This window comes from Peromyscus californicus, unplaced genomic scaffold, assembly GCF_007827085.1.
Source record: "Peromyscus californicus insignis strain IS unplaced genomic scaffold, ASM782708v3 Scaffold_18__1_contigs__length_77618521, whole genome shotgun sequence".
In the NCBI taxonomy this organism is placed as follows: Eukaryota; Metazoa; Chordata; class Mammalia; order Rodentia; family Cricetidae; genus Peromyscus; species Peromyscus californicus.
Window position 1 is genome coordinate 64628285 of NW_026294480.1, and position 25261 is coordinate 64653545.

Sequence of the window (25261 nt, forward strand, 5' to 3'; positions counted from 1 at the left end):
GCAAAAAGTAAATATTTATGATGTCAGTATAATCCATGTTAAACTATTTTCCAAATATGAACACTGTACACTTCTGTTCAAGTCTTGATTAGCCATCTGTCCAAGCTCTGGCGCCTTGAAGGTGTCTGAAGAGGTCTACTCTTGTGCATGCCACCAGTACTTTTTATTTTATTTTTTTAACAGCAGTCAGAATCATTCCCAAAACAGAGATTAACTACACATCCTCTTACACGCTACTGTCCCAATGTGCACCTCTGTAGCAACACTGAAAATTTCAAATTCTGCAGATGAAATTAAGGCATTTCATTTTCTGGCCTTTTATTTTCTCTGGTTTGTTTCCTGAATCTTCTGTTCACCATGGCCCAGAAGTAATCCCTTCAGCATCCTGGGTTTTCTCCTCTTTGATTCACATGGCTGGAATTTTGAGTACTTTCACATTTCTACTCAAATAGCAAATGAGTATAGAAAGTTTGTTTCCCAGGATCTAAATAACACTCATATTCCTCCACCTCTTGGACCCTTTCTTATTAGTACCCTAGAATATCCCTATTGTTCTTTAGGCCATATGATGTTTCAGTTGGCTGGGTGACCAACAGCAGGGGACAGAATAGATAGTAGTATGTCTTAGGCTGACCCACTAACAGGTGATAATGTTCCTTGCTAAACACATAGTGAATACTGGGCAAATGGAAACCCTGCTCTTACCAAACATTGTCAAATGTCTAATTACAGTACTTTCTGATGTGACTGGGAAGACTTTGGAGGAAGAATGAAATTGTATGTGAGTAGCTAGTAAGGAAATGGTGAGAAAGCACAAAAATAATCTGGAAATCAAAGTTAGTATCATTTGAGGCTGGAGAAAATAGAAAACTGTTTTTATATGATTAAAAAGGTTTTTTAAAACACATATTTCCTTTTTGATTCTTTGTTAATGCACACTAGTACTTGATATTATATATTATCAGGTTATCTTTTAAAGTTAAACTATTTGAACATTGTGGAGTCATATACACCTCAGGAAATGATGAAAAGCAGCCCTAGCACATTTCACCAGTTTGACTGAGTCATTAACATTTTCTAAAGTAATTTTATAACCATAGAACAAAAATATTAACATTACTATAGTATACCAATGCCACTCAAATGACACCGGCTTTTGTGTGTATAATTTTTCTATATAATTTTATCCCTACGTAGAATTGCCAATCTATCACTATACACTGGATGTTCAATGGTTCATACAGTCCTTTATAACCATGTTCCTCCCTTCTAGTATCTAGAAACTACTCATCTCTAGTTCTAAAAATTTCCCATTTTAAAAATGTAATGTGTATGTGCATTCCATGGTGGTGTTAGCCATTCATTTTCTACAGGACATCTCCACAGATTCTGGAATGGAGCTCTTGCAAATTAAACTTCTATGAAGTTTCAGACAGTTCTTTATCTAGATTTACTTTCTTATATCTCTGATATAAATACATGAGTACAATCACTTAGCAATATGGTAATGCATGTGTCATAAATTTTATGATCCTATTCTGTTGCTGAAGCTACAGGGTGCCAGGGCAGGACAAGAGAAATCCTCTAACTACACCGTAGGGCATTGATCCACATAGACCTAAGAATGCTTAAAGATTCTGAACACACAGAAGCGGAGCCACACTAGACTTCCTAGTCTCACAGTCTCATGCCAGTAGCAATGCAGACTTGTCTCCCAACAGCTGCCTGTGAGATGGAGACACCAGCTGCTGCCCAAGGAGCAAGTTGCCAGCAGACCAGTAAAGTCACGGAACACATGACAAAACATAGATTAATAGAAATGGGTTAATTTAAGATATAAGAGGGAGTAAGCAAAAGCCTGCCATAGGCCATACAACTGATAACTAATATTAAGTCTCTGAATGATTACTTAATAAACGGCTGTGGGACCTTGGTGCCGGGCAGGAGGGACAGGAGAAATCCTCTGACTGCATTATTCCCAATTAGAAGTCCTGTGACCACAGAGACTTGATCATTTTGACTAGTTGCTATATTTCCATGTTTAGAACAATGCTTGGAACAATTTGAGGAGTATGAATAATTTGCTTTGGATCCTTATGGAGACTGATTTTATGTGCACAGATGGTTTTGTTTTATAGAATTAAGAATTGAATTTTGAATCTTCAGAAATTGATTTCTGAGAAAGCTAGTTGAGGTAATAGTAAGAAACATAGTCGCAGTCAATGTAGACAGGTCAAGCAGGAAGATTGAACACCTGGATTCTTAGTGATTTAGATGGTCTAGACATAGGCACATGAATTTCTGTGGGATTCAGTGAGGACTAGAATTGTCCTGCTGTTCTTTAGGCCATATGATGTTTCAGTTGGCTGGGTGACCCACAGCCAGGGACAGAGTAGACAGTAGTATGTCTTAGGTTGATGCACTAATAGAGCCAGGCAATAATGTTCCTTGCTAAACACATATTAAATCCTGGGCAAATAGAAACACTGCCCTTACCAAACACTGTCAAATGCCTAGTTACAGTACTTTCTGACATGACCAGGGAAGACTCTGGAGGAAGAACGAAATTGTACGTGAGTAGTTAGTAAGGAAATGGGTAAGAAAGCACAAAAATAATCTGGAAATCAAAGTTAGTATCACTTGAAGCTGGAAAAAATAGAAAATTGGATCTCACAGTTTCTTTTTTTTGTAATGTATTTCTTTATTGATTCTTGGGAAATTTCACATTGTGTACCTCAATCCTGCTCACCTCCCATCTCACAGGTTTTAAAAGCTGCATTTGTGATATCATCTGTATTCCTGAGATATTCTTTATAGAATTATTTTTGAGTCAGTTCTAGAAGCTTGGGCCTATTAGTGTGAGTACAACACCTTCATGGATTTAATATTGTGGCAAAATTTACAGCATGTTTCTGTTCAAAGTTTATTATGTTTCTGAAAATCAAGTTTTTTTAAAAAAATAAGAAACAGGATAAAAAGAATGATTCATTGTTATATCTTGGGTTTTGTGTATATCAGATAATTTCACTTCAAACATCACAAACTTCCATCTAGGTATGGACAGTGTCTCTGTGCACATGCTGGGTGTCTATATCTGTTAGCACAATCCCTTTGTTGGTGTTCAGCCAATTTTAAAAAAAAAATGAAGAAACTAAAAATGGCTTGGAAAACTGGCTACTATGAACAGACCAAGTTGTATGAATGTTTAAAAGGGGCAAATAACATCCCTTGCTTGAGTCTTAACATCAGGTGGGAATTCCTGCCATAATATGATTTGCATTATTGTAAACAAAGACCAAATCAAAATAGAAAAACTCAACACATTTATGGAACTGCACACCAGAGTGAACTTCAGGTTCTGTACCCTAATGCTGGTATGTCTTTGAGTGCTTCACTGTATAGTTTCATTAAGGCACTGTGATTGCATATGGATTGTTCTAAAACACTGTTTCCCATCTTTTTTCAACTTTGAACCATATGAGTTTTTTTAACTGGTTGATTCTAATTACCTTTACATTAGAATATCTGGGGTGGGAACTAGATATTCATGTTTTTTAGAGGTCATTATGTGACTTTAATGTAAAAGCAAGGCTGAGAACCAAAGTTCTAGAACCTTGAGTTACGTTCACCACTGTACCTGTTAAATAGACTGGGAAAAGGAATCAAATCCATTCACTGGGATTTCTGTGATGAGTCAAAGAAATATACATATTTATATGGATCACCCCCTGATTCTTATGCCCCTGAGAACCTTGGACCTACAGACATAAGCTACTTCCTGTGAATCTGCAGCCACCTTGGAATCCAATCGCAACTTTGACAGTCAAAGTTCTGTGAAGGAATCTTTTTGAGATCTTCATTAAACTACCATGAGCACGCTGATCCATGGAATTGAATTGAAGACCCACCCATTCATGAATTACACATATATCGAAATCTGATTTTTGATAAAGAAACCAGAAATACCCAATAGGGGAAAAAACAAATGGTGCTAGTCAAACTGGATGTCTGTATGTAGAAGAACGCAAATAGACCCATGCTTCTCACCCTGCACAAAACTTAAGTCCAAGTGGATCAAGGACTTCAACGTACAACCAGATACACTCAACCTGATAGAAGAGAAACTCATTGGCACAGGAGAAGATTCTGTGGACAGAACACCTATAGCACAGTCACAAATACCAATAATGAATGGGACATTTTGAAACTGAGTTCTATAAGGCAAAGGACACTGTCCGTGAGACAAAGAGGAAGCCTAAGGAACAGGAACCGATTTTTACCCACTCCACATGTGATGGAAGTATCATATCCATAATGTATAAAGAATTCAAGAAACATATCTTGAATTTGTATCTCATTTTGTTCTCATTGGCTGTTGTCACTTGGGGGTCTGCTCTTTTCTAGAGAGGAAATGGAGGAAGACTGAATGTCGGGAAGAGGGAAGGTGAGGGGAGCTAGCAAGAGTTGAGGGAGGGGAAACTGTGGTTGGGATGTATTATATGATAGAGAATCTATTTTCAATTAAAAGAAAAAAATGTTCTCAAAGTTTTGAAATTTTATTAGGGAAAACTGGTTGCCAATGTAATAAATGAAATAAAAATGTAAGCTTGATAAAATTAGGAGTGACCTAAGGCAAAGAGAGAAATTTTTATAGAAAAACATAAAGCTGCATTTGAAGTCTTTTCTTGATATGCACCAATTTTTCTTATACAATGAAATTAAAATATTTAGAGACAATATATAAGACAATCAGTACAAATTTCCATCATGTCTTATGCATTAGGCAGACTAGCTGTAAAAAATTTCAAAGTGAGTGCATAGACAACTCATCTGACCCTAAAAAATACCTCGTGCAGGCAGACATGACATAAGTTATTTATCTCAATGTTTGCAGATATCTTAATTTCTTCTACACAGCACAGTGAAATTTCAGGAAGCATCTGCTGTGTTGAGATAGCTGATGAGAGACCTGAAGCTCAGAGTGATTAAGTGTCACCTGGCTATTCATCTGTTGATCAAGAGCTATTTCAAAGCTAGGTTTAATTCATAATCTTCCCCGTATATTATTGCTTCCTCCAGATATGGCATTGTAGATAGATGGCTAGTTGGTAAGTTAGTGGCCTTACGTTTGATGCAGCTAAAGATTGCATGGGTGCTTAAAATTAACTGAGCAGGTTATACTTATATATTTAGGAATATGCATACACATATATATTTAACAGAAATTAATGAAAAAAGAGGCTATGGATTTGAATGAGAGCAAGGAGGCATACATAGGAGAGGAAGGGGTAATGATGTGATTATTCTACAATGGCGAACAATAAAAGAAATAATCAAAAATTTCTGAGGCATTAAATCCAAGGTATTAGCCAAATTAAGTAGGGTAGAAACAGGCCAGTCATTACATAGAAGCTCTAAAAAAGCATGTAATTGTCAAACATGATTAATTCAATTACCAATAATTATTGAAGCAACAAATATCATTGGCTAAATTTAACGGTAAAGTTTGCAGTTTATAAAAAGTGAAATGAGTTACGAGTAGGTAAACAGAAGCTAAAAGTGTTAACCTATACATCTATAGCTCAAAATTGAGATCAAGCTGGTTTACAGTAGGTATCAAAATACATAAAGAGAAAATTTTATATTCTACATTATTTTTTCTGGCTAGAATTCTCAGTGGGAAAGGAGGTTACAAATTTTCATATCTTGAGCCAAGCTAATAACAAGGACTCTGTCTTAAATAAGTCAACCATTTTACTTCCTGAGCTTGGTTGGCTTCAAGGCCAGCCTTTCTTTTTTGAAGGGGCAGAAACTGAAAGCTGTGGAACTGTGTGTGCAGGTAGGGAGAATGAACAGAATGCTTCATTGGGAAGATGGGCAGAGCCTGATAATGAAGAAACAGTCCTTCTCAAAGGCATTAGGTTTGTTACTAGGCAACAAACAAAATATGAGTACTTGGAGCACACTGTGAATGCAGCATCTTGTAGAATACTTGGTGCTTACAGATGCTTTTCAGAAGCCTACTGTCTTGACAACTAAATTAGACCCCAATTCATCCTGTAATTTGTATGCTTTAATTTGCACATATATCTGAATGTTGGTGTGTGCATGTCACATAATTCTTTGTCATTTTAAAAGCAAATATAATTTGGCAATTTCATATCAAATCTAATACTTAACATTATTATAAAATTCTTTTAAGGCTATAATTCCATCCCATTATCAATATAACTAAAAAAAAACTGTAATGGCTGAAATGGAAAAGTAACAATTACAAATGCTGATTAGAGTATGGAGCAGTCTTTGACTCATTGTTGGTGAATCTGCCATAAATTAAGGAAGGCCAAATTCTTTTTTAACCAAATTGAGTGCACTTTTGCATCCAATCCAGGAACTACATTTCCAGGTTTACTTAAATGAGCTGAAAATGTATGCCTACACACACACACACACACACCAAAAAAACCCTGCACATGAACTTGCATAGCAGTTTTATTTATTTTTCCCCAAACTAAAAACAGTTAAGAAAGCAAGATATATTCTATATGACAAATATAGAAACAACACTGGTAAAACTGTAAAACATGAGTATTTTCAGTAGTAAAAAGAAATGAGCTACAATAGATTCTATATTGTAGAGGAACCCTAAATACATATTTTAAAGTAATAATTACCTACCTGAAAGACAATAACTTTAAGATTCTAACCATTTAACATACTGAAAAAGACAGAACTACAGAGATAAAAAACAATATCAGCACCTAACAAAGATAAAACATTATCTTAGCTAGGGTTTCTATTGCTGTTAAGAGATACCATGATCATGGCAACTCTTATAAAGGAAAACTTTTAAATGGAGCTTTTAAATGCAAAAGTTTACAGTTCCAGAGGTTTAGTCCAGGCAGGACATTGTGGTGTGGGGGCAACCATGATACTGGAGAAGGCGCTGAGAGTTCTAACTACATCTGATCCACAGGCAGCAGATGTAACTGCATGTCACTCTGGACATAGCTTGAGCATGTAAGACCTCAAAGCCTGCCTCCACAGTGACACACTTTCTCTAATAAGGCCACACCTCCTAATAGTGGCACTCCCTATGGGCCAAGCATTTAAACACATGGGTCTGTGGGGGCCACACCTACTTAAACCATCACAAAAGTTGAACAAGAAAGAATATATGGCTAGAAGACAGGGGTATTTAGCTAAGTAAAACTGTCTTGTGTAACCCTGTAATGATGGACATATGATTTTATGCCTTTTCTTTTTTTTAAATTCATTTATTTATTATGTATACAGCATATGTGACTGCAGGCCAGAAGAGGGCACCAGATCTCATTACAGATGGTTGTGACCCACCATGTGGTTGCTGGGAATTGAACTCAGGACCTCTGGAAGAGCAGTCAGTGCTCTTAACCTCTGAGCCATCTCTCCAGCCCCCAATTTTATGCCTTTTCAAATCCCATGTAACTATATGATAAAAAGTGTAGACCCTAACATACAGTATGGATTTTAGTTAGTAGAACTGTAGAAAAAGTTTGGAGTTGTGGGGCACAGCTTTAATCACAGCTCTTAGGAGACAGAGGCAGGGGAATCTCTGGCAGTTTGAGGCTAATTTAATCTATATATTGAAGTTCGGGCTAGCCAACAGCTACATAGTGAAACCCTGACTCAAAATAAAAGAAAACAAACTGCTGGTTCAAAATCCATTTTACTTATTATGCAAGCTAAAATGCTACAATTAAGGCACAACTATCTAGAAGGAGAGATAAATGGGGATTTGCCATATTCCCTGTTCATTTTTTCAGTAAACTAAGACTACCCTAAGAATAAAGTTTACATGTTAAAAAATTTAATCCTAAATTAGTAATATTATTATTATCACTGGAAAAGACTTCTGCAATCATATCATTGATTAAGTTCTTCCTAAAATAAACTTATTAATTTATATATTTATCAATCATATTACCAGAAAATTATGTTTTGATTGTCTATAAATATTCACACACATATTTAGTTCACAACTTATTATGTAGAATTGAATTAGTAATTTTTTTCCTAACAAAATATTACTATGCCTGTTTGTATTCTAATGAGAGAAAGAAATAGTGTGGATTTGAGTGGGCAGGAAATAGGGAAAAGCTGGGAGGAGCTGAGAGAAGCCAGGGTGTGTGTGGGGGAGTTAGTAACCAGAATATATTATATGAAAAAATATCTATTTTCAATAAAGAAGACAAAGAAATACTACATTTTAATTTTATAAATAAAAATGCAATGTTTCATGTAAATTAATAATATCACTGTGATATTAGTATACTTCTCAATTTACTGACTTTCAAAATAGTTTGATTTCAAAAACCTTAATAAATGCTTTGCTTAGTATCTATTACTAAGTAATGGAAGGTAGAAATAATTTCTGTTTTCTGAAATGGTCACATGTAGATTTTTCAAGTCCCATGAATGATTTATCAATTTTTATGCATACCCATGCAGGTGTGTGGTGTGTGTGTGTGTGTGTGTGTGTGTGTGTGTGTGTGTGTGTGTGTGTGTGTGTGTTGATTAACTAGGAGATTATGATCAAATACAAATTCTGCTCAGTTGATTTGTGGTTAATCTACCTTTCTAAAATGCTTCTGGGTGGTGCTGAATTCTCACCACACCTTGGGCAGCAATGCTCCAGGAAATATCTAGGTTATAAAGCAGTCATGAGAATGAAAAACCAGCTCAAATCTCTGTCTGTCCTAGTGAGGGATTAAACAGTTCTTTTCCTACTACTACCTGAAGAATCTCTCAGGGCCTTTGGTGCTTCTAAATCTGCTTTCCCAATGTATAATCCTTTTCAATTCCACCTGAAAGAGGAAGGTTTGATAACCTTTGTGCAGTGAGCAAGCTTCCATTTAGTCATAATACTCCCCTGGCTTATGTGAACCCAAGGTCACCTGTTTCTAGTTCAATTCCTTAATTTATATGTTTTCAATTGAGGAAAGGTCGAATGACTGACTCAATGTCACTTATCCAATAACTGTAAAGGTCATGTCTCAAATCCCAATTTCTGAATCCCAGTTCAATCCTTTTTTATCCATTTTTGTCCTGCTTCTAATAATGATGCATGCCACAGGAGACAAACTGAGTAATTTAGATATAGAATACCAATCCTGAATTGAATTTCATAGCCTTGGGCTTTCCACTGCAATCCTTGAGAGGCATTTAAAGTTTCAGTAAGTTACTGTAAAGGGGGAGGTTTTGTGTGTTAAAGCAAGACTTGTAATTCAGCAATAAATATGATGTCCAGTTTTCTTTAGTATGCGACAGAGGCATGTGGGTTAAGACTTGAATGTCCTGCTGTGGGGAATGGGATCAAGAACTATCTTAGACTTCCCATGAAGTAGCTCAGCCAACCACATTTGGGAGCCAGAGGCATATGGGAACGTCCCCATTAACAACTTACATCAATAAGTCACCTTGGGAAAAACAAATGACAATGCCATCTGTGTGGCTTACAGATCACTAAGTATGATGCAAAGAAACTAAACCAACTTGTACAAAACCAGGAAAATGAGTGCTGGAGATATGACAAAATATTATATTGTTTTATAGACCTTATTCATTTAAAAGTGATTTGGATTTTCTAACATCTTTCTTAAGGGAAAATCCCAACTTCACACCTTTTCAACAAAATTAAATAATAGGAGGTATATGTGACATTAGGATTCTACATATAATCTCTTGTGAGACCAAAATGAGCCATCTTAGAAATAAGACCAAAATGCCTTCATCCAAAAACTAATGCCTAAGAATCCTCCTTTTAGGAATAGGCCAATAGTTACTCAAACAAGTCAGTCCAGATTCCAGAAACTAGGAAGTATAAAAGTACAGAGTCACAAGGTAGTCACGAGGTAATGCCTGCCAGACTATGGAATGTCCTCTCCCTGGTTTCCAGGGTAACTGACCATAAAAATGCCCCCACCTGAGGGCAGCCAATGAGAAATGGTGGCAGGCAACCACCCCCTTAGAAGTAATTTCTAGAAGCCCCTAGAAGCGAGCCAATCAGAATTGTACCCATACTAGCACCCCTAAATGATGTAACCTTGTGATTTTTCCCTTTAAACACTGAGTTTGCGGACAGGCGGGCACTTCCTCCAGCCTCCACTGCGTTGGATGTATTGGACGAAGTCCCTGCCTAGGCTTGTATTGCTTTTGGATATCCAGAATTAAACCTTGCTTTTGCATTCCGGCATGCTCGTTTTTGGTGGTCTCTCTGGGGGTCACGATCTGGGCACAACACTCTAAATTATGTCATAGTAACTCTATTAGGATTTCTCCTAATAACCAGAATCTACTTGTATATATTCTCAGTTTTCTCCACTTAGAACAGGCATTCATATGAAAAACAATGAATAAAATTGAGGTTATTAATTTGAGAGAGAGCAAGGACAGGCACATGGGAAGAGCTGGAGGTAGGAAAGGAATGGGTAAAATGAGGTAATTATACATATTTTTTTGCTTTTTATATAAATTTTTTTCACAGTAAGTTCTAATCAGGGATTTGTTAAACCTGAGAATCATGGGAGAAAAACTTGTTCCACAATTTTTGAGTCAAATTTGAAGCAAGCTTTAATTAAATACTGGTCAGGATGATGATCTCTGGCCAGGACCAGGGTTGCCAGAAAAATAGTGATGAATTACATTTTGCAGAGGCTTAAAAAAGCAAACACATAAGACCATTTTATTTCCAACCAGGTCCGATCTGGGGCAAACACATATCTTGCCATCAGGGGCAAGCGTACATCCATCCTGATATATTTCCTGTCTATGACTTCCCACCTACAAGTGATCAAGCACATCAGGTGCAGTTGAGTCAAACAAAGGTGTGTGGGTGTGGCTTGTTATCTCCCATAAACAATAGCCTCCAGCGTTTCAGGAAGCATCTGTCCTTGGGGCAAGGGTCATTTAGAGGCATTTTTGCTTGAAGGATCACTTAGGCATGGTAATTAAACTTAAAACATAACAAAACATAATGTTGGCTCTCATAGTCTTCTCTCTAGCAACTCCTCACAGATTCTTCCCACCTACCATCCACCCAAATCCATGCTTGCTCTCTTTCTCTCTCTCTCCCTCTTACTCCACCTCCTTTCTCCTTCAAGCAAACAAACAAATAACATTAGAATATAGAATAATAACATGTTCCTGCCCTGTTTGAGTTCTTGTCCTAATTACTTTCAATGATCAACTACGATGTGGACATGTACGCCAAATAAACCCTTTCTTCCCCAACCTGCTTTTCAGTATGGTATTCCATCATAGCATTAGTAACCCTAATTAAGACAGACCCCATCTAGCTTGAAACTGATCCTGCTCTTGCAATCTCTGTGAGTTCATATATGTATCTGTCCTGCTGTATCTGGAAGACACTGTGTCGTTGGCCTCATCTTTCCCTCTGGCTCTTAGAGTCTTTCTGCCTCCTGTTCACTGAAGATCTGATGGGAGCCCTTTGAGCCCTGAGGGAAGGGCTTGATGAAGACATCCCATTTAGGACTGAGTGTTCCCAAATACTCAGTCTTTGCACCTTGACTGCTTGGGGGGCAGTGAACCTTAGACTGAATAGGCCACAGGCCTAGGGGAAAAGCAAATACTCTTGTTCTGCTAAAAGAACATAGCAATAAAATGACAGCTAATGGCATTCTGCTGTAACAAAAGATCAAAGTCTTGCTCAGTCATCATCAAGAAGCTTCCTCTTACAGTAGATTGGGACTAACACAGACCCACAAGTGAACAATGTGCAGAAGCAATTACATTTTAATTTCATGTGTCTGTCTGTCTGTCTGTCTGCCTGTGTGAGTGTGTGTGTGTGCCTGTGTGTATATCTGTGTGTTTGTGTGTATTTGTGTCTCTGTGTGTTTTTGTTGTTTGACTTTTTCTTTTCTAGAGAGACAGAGAGAAAGGTCATAGAATTGAGTGGGTGGTGAAGTAGAAAAGACCTGGGAGGAGTAGGGAGCAGGGAAATTATGATTAGAATATATTGCATATAAAAATATACATATTAAACTATTTTGAAAAAAAAGGAAGCCAGGAATTTTGACCTATCCCCATAGGTGACTTTTGAAAACAGCCCATGATAAAGATCTGGCTCTTCTTTCAAAGAGATCCTTTGTGTGTACTATATACAAGAGGTTCCTGCTCGAGTTACAGAGGCAGGAAGACTGTCTCCTCAGGCCTTGCAGCTGATAGCACATCATTACACTCTGTGCAGAAATGTTTATCATATTTCCATCATGGGATTAACTGAATAGAAAAACACCTAAGATACGAAATTACTATCTTAGTTTCTCTAGATATGTTTTGAGATGTTCCTGTGTGGAGAAGGAGTTGTGATCCTACCTTCAAGGAGAACCAACCTTGGCACTTCTGAATCTAGCATATGAAAATGAATAGCCTCCAATTCACTTGTTAATGATCTGAGACTTGGAGACCACCCAAGGAAGGCTGGGTGCCAGTTGTAAGGAACAAGAGTGTTTAGGTATATGTAGGAGCCTTTTTCAGTAATTCTACAAGTCCCTGACTGTGAAAAGACTCTAAGAAATTACAGGCTGCTTCCAGTGTCTCAGAGCTAAGGTATAGTATGTCTGCTCTGGGGGGCTGAAAATCTGACAGAGGCTGCTATGTCAAGATTTGTCTTTTATTTTCCAAACCATTGTTCTAAGTATCACTTTCATGTTCATTGGCAATATTCCATATCCATTCTTCCTACCCTATGTTGTCCCCCAACCCTAATCTTGTTGCCCTGATCAATACATTATTCATTCTTCAACATCCAGCATGCATGTGACCACCTCTGTAAGAACATCCTTCAGTAGCTCAGAGTTTATTGTGACCTTCCTGCATGTTGGATTGCACAGTGGGTAAGGTCCTATGCCACTCATCAGGCATTTTTATGTTTGTTGAACTTTCAAAGATTTTTCACACAGAAATGCCAATGTGTAAGGAAGAGAACATTGAGTTATATATTGTTTAGAGTCTAGAGTATCCTCTCTTTTTTTGAGTATTGCTTGCTAATCTAATTACTGGGCACAGCCATATCTGAATGGAATGGCAGAAGTCATAAAGCCAGCATAGCTGCTTGAAAAAGATCCAACAAAGCTGAGCCACTTGATGGCTGCCATGCCATTTCTAGTTTTCATCTCCACCTATTGCATACTTAAGGTACTTTTAATATTTGTACAATTTGGGGATATTGGATTGATGGAAAATCCCTTATGAATTATTTATGCTTTCTCCCAGGAATGCTGCTTCTAAGTTTCCCCAGGAAAGTCCTGAACATACAATTCCCTCAATTTTAGGGAGATATCCTTATCTACTTGAAGGTCTTCCTTAGGCCTTGGACGTTGTGACACATAAAGAAGCCAGAGGTCTCTTCATGAGGCTATCAGACATTCTTGAAACATTTGTCCCTGTGTACTTACACAGGAACAAGATAGTCAAAACAAAGTAAACTTTAAAAGGTCAACAAGATTTGGTGGGCTAAAGGAGTTGGCCACAGATCAGATTATAAGCTTCTTCCCACTGCACACTTAGACAATTATGTGGCATACAACTCTGTCCTACATAGAGACATATTAATGAGCAAAGTATGGAATGGAAAGATGATAAAAGAATGAGATGTCAGGACCTCCCTCTCTTATAAAAGTTAACTCATGCAGAGCCACTATAATGTCATATGACCAAGGAACAGCAGAATGTCAGGATTAGACATATAGACAAATTCTATAAAGATATAAATGTGAACATGTCAGAATTTAAATAATATGTCAGAATTTAAATAATAACTGCAGCAGCTTTAGCCTGAGGATTTTTCCTGGGCACTCTGACAACTAAGAGTTAATAATACACTGCTCGAGACATGGCAAAATGCTCAGGGTGGCTTGAAGATTTTTTGTTTTGGTCTAGTGTCCTTGAAGCAACTAAAGCTACCAGACTGAGAACAGGCTGTCATATGCCTCTAGAGTCTTAAAATTGGGTTGTTATGGAGTTAATGAGCAAGAATGATAACTCCATTTGTTAATGATGTCAAAACTTGAGGGAAAATGATTGGAAATGATAAGTCTGTTTTGTCACAGTTTATTAATGATGACTAAAAGATAAGCAAAAGGAAGTGAAACACATGTCCAAAAACAAAAAATGATATGATCTATCTTTTAGAACATCATGAATGTACCCCTGCTTACTAAATTAGGTATAAATAAAGAAGCACTCTGGCTGCTAGTCGGTCAGGTTGCAAGATTTTCCTGACCACAGTGGCCTGGCCCACTTCCTTCCCCACTGACTCCTTACACTCTCTCCTGGGACCTGTTCACCTCCAGTGATGGCTCCTGGCAACTACCAGAATAATTGCTGGAATGCTTGAAGAATGTAGCTTTATAGACAAGTATGAAAGAGAGAGACAAATAGCATAGCATGAAAGATAACATATTGTAACTTGAATTGAATAATAAAGACAAGGGCTAGCAAGCAAATTGCTAGTCAAATCGAGTATGGGGACTGAAACAGGCCTCATCATGGGAGACCACACCTACTGTGGAGAGAGGCAGCATGAGCCAAAATGCCTGGGCTCTATGCCGCTCTACAAATCTATGACTCGCCTGCAAACGGGAAGGGTAATGACTTGTACACAATAAATAGATCAATAAAAATAAAAGCACATTGAATATAAATAACTTACTGTGTTGACAATGAATCCCATTAAACCCCCGGGGACATTTACACACATAGCCTATGAATGTGTCTCCTCGATACGCTTCGCTTATCTCACAGGTTCCTCCGTTGTGGCATGGGTTGGGGACACAGGGACCTGCAAGATAGGAAAAAAGGCTTCAGGATGCATGGGCTTAATACAAGATATCATACCAGCATGTTCAGTGGACAATTTTCTCCTTGATAGTCTATAGAAAAAGCACCAGGTGTGTGAACTCAGATGAGTGGCCTGAATTTAAATATAAGTGCCATTACCTTTAGCTATGCGATCTGGAGAAATTATTTAATTTTTCTGTTGCCTTGGTGTGGTCTTTTGACAAATATTAATATAATGAAATTAGCTTTAATGGTTACACTACAGTTGAAAAGAGTTCATATATTAAAATATGCAGAAGAGTACCAGCCACACATTATGCATTCAAAAATAGTGTTAATTCAATTATTATTATCAGAATTTCTGAATTATGGAATACCTTTTGCATGTTGAACAATTAATACTGAATCACAGTTTCTAAAGAGCTTTTGACCTTGCTGATGCAAAAATTATCTGAATCTACCAATATAGAGGCAGTCAAGTCCACAGACGCTTGCAGCGATTTATTGAATTTTCATAAATTGAGAGGAGAATGGCTTAAGAGAAACTTCGCAGTTTGTCCTAAACACAGTAGCTCACAGAGAGTTGCATGTTTGAATAAGTAGCTATGATAATCATTTTGTAGAATTTGAGAACATAAGTTGAACAAAGATTTAAAACAGTTGCATAAAACAGAGCTATTTTGAGATTTCCCTGGGCAAAACCAGCTGTTACCAGTGTAGATTAGCTGGCAGCATCCAGCTACTGCTCCATAGGATCTGCTGCAACAACGCTCACTCCAGGTCACACTCCTGAGGCAATGACAGAGCAAGATGTGGTATCAAACTGGGCCAGGCCCACCTGGCACAGGACTCTTCAAGTGTATATTCTGTACTCAGGAATGCGCCACTGGTCCAAGTGAGGTTTTTTTTTGACAACACTGTCAGTCTGAAGCTTTTTGTAGGACATGCTTTCTTTCCTTCATTGTTTCTTCTTCCAGAAGTGACAGATGGTGTCACAGTCTGAAGGCCTCTGCTAAACACTCATGCTCTCCCGATCCCCTCTGAATGAATGAGCATTCAGCACAACACTCTCCATTACATTCAGCTTCTGGGAGGACGGGCCGACTGAGTGAAGGCAGACCTGAATCTAGACAAAGTACAGATTCTGGAGAAGAATCTAGGAAAATCACAAAAAACTTTTCCCTGGAAGACGAAACAAGATGAAAAAACAAAAATAATGTATAAAGATTGGAATGTAAGACCATTGCCTTGTCCTACACGTAGATAAAATTGATGCCAGGGAGTGGGCCATTGAAAGTCTCTCTGCAGAACAGTGGGTGCACGGGAGTCAAGATGGGATGGTACATTCACTCACACTTACTATTTTTGGAAAAGTGGAAGAGACAAGAAGGTGAGAGCAGGTAAGTGAAAAATGAGTGTTACTAGATGGAAGAACTAATGGAAGCTGGTGGAGACCAATTGGGAAGAACTTGTGTTTTAAAGGACACACAACAGAGCAATTCGTGAGGAAAAACTAATTGCAAAGAAAGTTATATGCTGGTGTTAGAAAATGAATGTCGGGATAATGAAACTAAATGCCTAATAAGTCACGAGGAAGCTCAGAGAAGAGCAAGAACTTTCAGCTGAGACAAGAAGGAATGCAGCGCATTGGATACAACAACCCTGAAGATTTGCTGCAACTCATAGAAGCCCCATCAGACAAGGCTGGTGAAGGGACGCTAGCCCAGTAGAACACGTAGCTCTGCCAGGCCTTACCCTTCTCTCCCATTCACTCTGTCTTGCTAAAAACCCTTAGATTATATTCCTAAAGCTAGCCACCAAAGTTTATTCCCTTATTTGGCCACTTCCTCCTCCTGTGGCTAACCACCAAGGTCCAGCTATTCAAAGTATTGAAGTTCAGCAATCAAAGCCCCCTTTGGATCACCTAATTAACATGCCCAGTTAAAATTGAACACCTCATCCTAACACAGGGTTTCCCCCTTTACCTTTATAAACCACCATTTTCCTATGGGCCACATGTGTCTGCCCTCTATTCAGAGGCACAAATTTCCTAGCCTCCTTTCCCTTGTTCCCTTCCCCTTCTCCCTCATCAACTGTTTCCTGTGTTTGTCTCTTATTCCCTGCCCTCTGTCCTTCTGGGGCAAATGAATCTTTATGCTGAGAACATGGCCTTTGGGATCCTGAGCCAATACTTTTCCTTTCAGTTGGTAACAGGGCTCAATGGAAAGTATAGACCTTAGGGAAAGAGAAAGTTCACCATCTTCATTCAGAGCAGCCCACTGCACGTTAGAATTTGAGCATGGTTTGACACTGGGTAACATGATTCTGTGTTAGGAAAAGTGATTACAATTTGATTCTTTCCTCCAGAAACTTCATAGGACAAAACACACTCCATTTCTTTCATTTTAATATTGTATGGAATCTATAAAGATTTGCCTGGAATAGTTTATAGGCACTCTATAGTGCCTAGACCCATACTTCCTATTCAATATATTTCTTAGAAATTGAAAAGGAATTGTGAAAGTTGTATTTTTAACTACAAATATCTGTATCCTCATATCCTTCATGAAAGATACCTAGATATCTAATCTACAACGTAAGGAAATCAGTAATACTGTATTATAGTGGGGACTTTCATTAAGAAGATTTAAGCTGGCTCTCATTATCCAAAATTAATTATATAAAATGGTAACACTTCATTAGCTATGTGTTTCATATAGTATCATTTTGCAAATATCAAGTATATGCTAAAATTTTTAAACAATGCATTTTTTGAAGTTCATTCACGTGTAGTGTTTGTGTAGTGTTTATGAATCATATTGTCTAGTACCTTTCCCTAAGGTAGCATACTGTTTGTGTCTGACAGAAGGAAGGAACTGTAAGACCTGTGACATGGGTTAGAGCAATTGAAAGAATTTTCTGTCATTGCTAAGCATCATGTTAAAAAATCCAGCTCTCCCTCTCTTCTGTTTCTTCTGTTCCCTCTTCAAAAATTATCTAATAATGTATCATGATGTAATTTATATAAAAATCTCATCTACTCCTCACAGCAAATCAGTGAGGTTCTTGTTCTCTTATACAGTGCTGAGTATCAGTGTGCTGGGGTTTAAAGTGGAAAGCTACAGGAAGTTGATACTCTTTAGCAGATCAATATCTTCCAGTGATGCATTTAGACCTCAAATCCAGAATCTGTGATTCTAGGAGAAGAGGATCAAACAAAAGTGACACTGAGCATTTTCATGCATCAATTATCTTTCAAATAAGAAAACAGCAAAAACACCTTTCAAGTAACTGGCAACCTATAGTCATATACATTACATAAGAATATATAAAATATACGCAAATGGTTATATAATTCTGAACAAACAGGGAGATATGAAAATCATCTAACCCAACATCATAATTTATCATGTAAGGAAACATAGCCAAATCAGAATTTAGTAAAATCTGAAAAATACCATGTATGAAGAAAATTGGATTTAAGGAATTATACCTGGGAGAAAAAAAATAGTTATTGAAACCAAAAGTGATGAAGCTATTCTTGCTTCCTCGAGAGAGTGGAGTAATTATAGCAGAGAGAATAAAAACCTTCCCACATTCACTTTGGTTTAAGAAACTACAGGGGATTTGATAAAAGATCTGAATGTAAGACCTTTGCTTGGTCTTGCTAGGAGATAAAACTGAGGCCAAGCAGAAGGTCATTTAAAGTCTCTCTGAAGAACAATGGTGCAGAGGAGCCTGGATGAGATGGTCCACCTGTGCATACTTATCTTTGGAAAATTAGACTATGCAAGACATTGAGATCAGATAGTTAGTGCACAGGGAAGAACAGGGGAAAGATGGGTGAGAGCAATGGGGAGGAGTCCAAACCAAAGCCCAACGGACAGTCCCCATGGGGAGAGGGGCAGACAGAGTCCTGGGTGGTTTCATTCATGAAGAAAAGTGTCTAATAAGAAATAGTGATGTCCATATTTCAGACTGAAGTCATTTAACAGATCCTGTGTGAATCATGTTATAAGAGATCTCGCTCTCCACCAATGTCAGCTAGTTAGAGGAGTCTGTGGAGTGTGTCTGAGAGAGCCAATGGGAAAGTCTGTGGTATTTTACAACATTCAGAAGGGAAGGGAGAAGTGTTGCTGGGGATGGTATCCAGTGGATTCCAGTTAATACAGAACCCTGAAGATAGGGTTGACTGAGGGACCCTAAGTCCTAAACTCCCTGGGGAAAAGATAATGTCTGTACAGTAATCCCTGGTTCATTCAGTCTCTGGATTCTCTGCAGATGTGAGTTTGTGAGTTGAAGCTCTTGTATTTGCATCCTAAGGGGGATCATGACCTCAGCGGACATCAGGGTTTTAGGAAAGGATTACCATTACTGCAGGTGTTTTTCTCACTCTATAAAATCCAGTGTGTTTTAATTAAAGAGCAAAGGTGAAGTAAATCAAATGGGATTTGGATTTTCTTTTATAGAGTCTTTTAAGTTCTTATTTTTCTTTATATTGAAAGAATATATCCTCGATGGGGGAGGGGAAACAGGCACAGAGAGGTTAAGTGGCATATCGAATCAGAAAGTGAAGCTTTTATCACAGGTTGCCTGACTACTAAGTTTACAATCGTCCTAGCAAGCCATGCTTACTCCAAAGTTGTCAAGGTATGCACTAATGTTAGTTATGACAGATGTAAACAGTCCGTATGGATTCACTGAGCATATTTCTATAAATAATGCAGCATTCCAAAGCCTCCAGTAATGTAAGCATCTCAGAGTATTTTCAGCAATTGAATCAGAGTATATTTGATATTACATATGTAGATAGAAAGGCTCTCCTATGGTGATTTATCTCATTATTATAATCTTTGAATTCAATTTCACCAATGCAATTTTATCATAATTATATGTAAGCCTAATTCCATATAGTCTCTATATTTGTTTTATATGTCTATTTATATCTATGTCTCTCTGTGTGTGCATGTTTGTGTGTGTGCACATGAGTGTTTAAGTGTGTGTGTGTGTGTGTGTGTGTGTGTGTGTGTGTGTGTGTGTGTGTGTGTGTATGTACTTTTTCTCAGTTGGGATCATCTGTTCTTGTGTGCAGAAATCAGAATAGAGTTTATTGCAATGTCCTCTGTCATTCTCCACTAATTCCTTTTGAGGCAGAACCTGGGGATGATGCCTGTGCATCTGAGTTGGAGGCAAACAACCCCAGCAATCCTCCAAGCTCATTGCAGGCATTTGTAGGGATGCCTGACTTACTATAAGGTGCTGGGTTCCAAACTCCAGTTCTCATGACAGGGGAAATCACTCTTAATCATTGAGCCAGATCTTTAGCCTCCAGCCTCTATTATACCTTTTAAGAAACTCTTTGATTTCTCAATGCAGAAAGTTTGAGTGCTCAAATGGGTGGCTTCCTATCCTTTGCCTTTTTAGGCTATAAATAACATGTGGGAAGAGTCCAGGCTCCTACAGGTAAATTCCTGTTACATCTGACAAAGTGAACTATGGTGATAACAAATGGTAATAATGGCATCTATGGATCATACCCTATTCTAGATTTAGTTCTATAAAACATCAATGGCTGCTTTCTAGAATTTTCTGTACTTTAGGAGTCTCAATCCTTCTTAATTTGTAATTGGGCCCCCTTTTTCCCTCTAATATGTGACACTTTAAAACTGTTATTTTTAATTGCAGAGTTGTATTATTTTTTCATCATGACTGCATACATCTTAATCCTTTTGCAAACATATGATTAAGAAGAATGTAGCTTTGTACAGCATTGCTTTATTTTGTTATTTGATCAATCCACATATCAATAAACCTGAATTACTTTGAGCCCGAGCAAAGAGAAATGAATATAAAGCAAGTTAGCACATAAAGATAAAACAAATTTAGGTGAGCACCCACAAAATTTGCTTGGTAGTAAAACTGTTTTAAATTTGATATTGAACATAAATAATTAAAATGTATAGCAATAATTTCTAGTTATCTCTTCTCCAAGTGATAAGGAGATTAATTACAAGAAAATGAAAGATATGGGAAATCTCCCATCTCTGTGTCATCTATCCACATCCAGATGACAATTTTGATACTGAATTATTTTAGATTTGGTATACTGATTAATAAAAATAACTGTATAATAGATGAAGCTGTTTCTTCTGTAGTGATAAGAATAAAATTGATCTTATAAATGTAGTATTTATTCTTGAGAAACTTACTATGCAATAGGCACTGTGCTTGTAATTTGTGGTCAGTGCTTTGAGTACAATTAAAAATTGAGGGCAGCAGAAAGAATAAGCTCACAATATCAGAGTATGCTCAGTTTTCCAGTATGTGCAGGTGATTTTAAAGAAAATTTCATAGCTCACCAGTCCTGTGCATGTTACCCACTTAGGATTAATGCTTTTCATTGTTTAGGAAATGGTTTCTAGAAATTTAATTCTGAGATTTCCCTCTGGCATTATAATAATTTCTTTAACATTTTTACTATTTGACAGTTTCATGCGTTTATATAATGAACTTTCGACGACATTTTACACTCTTATCCCCCCATACTCAATATTGTAACTTTAACAGCCCAGACTTTATTATATTTGAAGCCTCTCTCCAATGTCTCCTGTAGCCTGTCAGCACTGGTACAGGGGACTTATCCATAGCATTGAAACAATGCAACAACAAGCAAAGTTTGAAAGCAAATTAATGTTTCTGAGCCGCTTAGATGTTCTAAAAGAAAGACCTACAAATCTGTCATCATTGTCTTCCCACTCCACGCACCTCTCTAAAGATGCTGGCATGACTGTATTACAGACATCCAGAAGCAGGAAGAGTGGTGGCTGTGTGCTTCACTTCTGACTGGTGTTCTGAACTATCTTACTAGACCCAAACACTTTCATAATCTCTCTCCTCACAAAGAACATAAATGAACTTTCAAATCCAAAAGGCTTCCGGGAGTTTTTAAATCAACGTTGCAATACTCTTCTAGGGAATCTGTAAGTAGCTCCTAACACAATGGGGACAGCATGTGATCAAAATTAATGAACAACTGAGCTCACCAACATCCTTTCCAGGCATCTTTATGCAAGTTCATGTAAGTATGCCAACAAGATTAATTGCTCACAAAACAACGGATTCATATACTTTGCTGTTTTGCTTCCTTCCCTTTATAGTTCCAATAACAGAGTTAAAATTATTTTCATATGTGTAACACAGTTATCTTCTCACACAGTGAGCACTATGCTCCAGTTATGACAGTTGTAGAGAATATACAGAATATTAGGAAGCAAATACATTAACACTCAGTTGTGTACATTCAGATTTGGTCTAGTTTATAGATTATTTGTTAGAGAATATTTTTTTAAAATGTGTTGCATTTTTTCCTACTGCTTTTGTTAACAATTCGAAGATGTGTTTGATTAAATATGATTAAATAAAATTAACCTGCTATCAGGAGGCTGAGTCAGCAAGTAGGTGACAGGCAGTGGTAAGGAGGAACCATATGTAGCAAGGGTTTTTAAAGTAGGAGCTGAGAGAAAGGGTGGGGGGCTTTGTAAGATGCCAGCAAAGGTAGGTTAGCTATTAGCTATTCAACCTTTCTGAGCAAGCAGACTTCCAACTAAATCACTGAATCCTGAGTTCTTTAGATTTAGATAAGTTTCCCTAGCAGCTTTGAAAGAGTTGGTGCCTGAGGGAACAGAATCCCCTCAGGCTGTGGCCCTTGTAACCTAAGCCAATGCTTAATGTGTAGCCACTGCAGATAATAATAATAATAATAATAATAGTAATAATAGTAATAATAATAATAATAATAATACTTCCAAAAACTTGGAATTAATGGTTAAAATTGATGTGCACTTTAGATTACATAATAAAGAAATGTCAGTGTAGTCATTGCAAAAGCACAGACTTTTGAGTTGCTGTTGCTGGACAAAGGAAGGGGAGAAAATTAGGATTCAAAATTTGGTACTAACATTTGTCTAAATAAACGGCAGTCCTCTCATAGTGCTGTGTTTACATTTATTAAGATTTGGATATTTTGTTGCTCTCATTTTGAACGATGGCCACTTCATGTAAAAATAGTTGAGGGGCCACAGTGCTGGCTCAATGTTAACATTGTTCTTGTAGCATACATGCATTTGGTTTCCAGTCCCCATATTGGCTGTCTACAGCCCCAGGTAACTCCAGCTTTTGGGCATCCAGTACCTATTCTTGTACCCTGAAGGCACCTGCAATCACATACATACATGCTCAAACACATACAAATGGCTAATAATAATAATAATAATAATAAAATACTTTAAAAATCTGGCTGAAAAGAAGAATCAGACATGTTCATGAGATTCATGTTTTCAAAGTGCTTTCTATGTAGTTTCCTGTTTTGGTTTTTTCCTTTGTCCTTTTTGTCATAAATATAAATGTGCAACATTCACTTATGTTATGAAAAGCTAGTCAAAAATATTTTATATTTAAAAACAGAATTAAACTACTCAAAACAAAATAAACAATCTCATTATTGAGGAAAATCAGCAAGCTTAATAAGATTTCTCTTTAAACTGTAAAGGCTTTGAGAAAGACTGTGTAAATTAAAACCTGGGGTAAGCAGACTTCTTTCCTGTATGTGTTGACAAACTGTCTCCTTCAGAAGACACTGGCTTCAGTATTCCAGTGTCTGCAGGAGGCCCTGAGAGGTCCAGTGGTTACACAGCACGCTCTCCTGGCCGCAACTCATTTCCACTCACTTGGTAGCTTAAAACAGCAGACACATTCCTTCTGAGCTCTGAAGGGTAGAAATCGAAACCAAGGCATCAACTACACTCCCTGAAAAATCAAAAGCCCCTTTTGACTCTTCCCACTTCTCAGGGCTCCTGATAATAATATCATGTGGTCATTAGCATCACATGGTCGCTGGCAGCATCACTTAGTTATTAACAACATCTGGTCAATCCCCACCTGTTTTTACAAGCATCTTCCCTGATTCTTTGTCACCCCACTTCTCTTTACAGGATACTGGTGACATATCTGCAGTGACATATCTAAATTTAGTATGATGTCATGACCAAATGTTTATCAATTTACATCTGCAAGGACCCTGTGAGCCGAGCTGTGTCCTGCAAAATTCATATATTGATGCCTGAGATGGTCAGATTTTTTTTTATCTCTGTGACAAATAAGAGAGACATAGATTTCTTTGGACATTAGTCTCAGAGGCTTTGGTCCATGGCTATGTGGCCCCATCTGCTCAGGCCTGTGATAAAGTGGGACAAGACAGATGGGCTTTGATAAATTAGAGCTGCTAAGTCCTGGTGGTTGAGAGGTAGGAAGAAAGGTAAACAGCAAATGGGTGGAGCTAGAAACAATGACCCTGAGTGAGATAATCCAGACCTAGAAAGATAAGCGTTACATGTTGTGGTGATATTTTATTTGTGCACCCCAATAAAGCTTATCTGAAGATCAGAGGAAAAATCCAGCCACTATATTAAACATAGAAGTCAGGCAATGGTAGTATATGCCTTTAATCCTAGCATTCTGGAGGCAGAGATTCATCTGGATCTCTGTAAATTCAAGGCCACACTGGGAACAGAGCCAGGCATGGTGGTACACACCTTTAATTTCCAGCACTAGTTAACCATAGAGGTGTGGAGGTCTGTCCAGACAGATAGGAAGTGATAGAGCTGGGAAGAAAGAGGAAGTGATGTAGCTGGGTGGAGAGAGGAAGTGAGATGGCAGGGACAGAAAGGATATAGGCGTGGGTAGACAGGAAGTAGGTCTCTGGAAGCTGAGGTGTTGGTGAGGTGAGGTTGGCTGTGGCTTGTCCTATTTCTTTGATCTCTCAGTTTTCACCCCAATATCTGGCTTCGGGTTTTTTATTAATAAGGCAGTTTAGTAATTCGTCTTCCAACATGTTTTTTTTTTTAATTCTCATTTCTGGATGTTAACTGAATTTTCATATATCTTCCTCTTAAAATATCCACAGAGGACAGGGATTAGTTAGGGACTATTGGGGGCAGAACATTTAAAATCTCAGAATAAAGAGTGGGTGGATATGTAATCGCATCACTAGTTGGGGAGATATAAGCATTTGATGGCTTTTGGGAGATGGAAAGTGTTTTTTTGTTTTTGTTTTGTTTTTCCCCTTCTTCCAAAACAGGGATGTTCATGATTCTGGTAGGCTGACCACATACCAGAGCAAGCTCCACTCCCAAGACAAACTGAACAACACAAATTGGACCCCACGGGGAAAGAAGAAGAAGAAAAAAAGAAAGAATCTCAAAGTTGGAAAGTTGAGTGGGAGGGTGGTAAAGGGAAGAATTGAGGCAGTGAATATGTTCAAACTATATTGTCTGAAATTCTCAAGGAATCAATAACAAAAATACTGCTTTTTAGTACTAGTTCAAAATCAAAATCTAAGGCCAGGAGTCCTGTTTTGTGTCAG

General features: G+C 37.7%; 1 protein-coding gene across 2 annotated transcripts in view; it reads right to left on the reverse strand.

The window, feature by feature from the left end:
* Edil3 (EGF like repeats and discoidin domains 3) overlaps positions 1-25261 on the reverse strand; it is a 457317-nt gene that overhangs the window by 226329 nt on the left and 205727 nt on the right. For both annotated transcript variants that reach the window (XM_052743643.1, XM_052743642.1), the window contains one exon: positions 14714-14842. In XM_052743643.1, coding sequence (XP_052599603.1) covers positions 14714-14842 — 129 coding nt within the window. The remainder of the gene's footprint in view (positions 1-14713; positions 14843-25261) is intronic.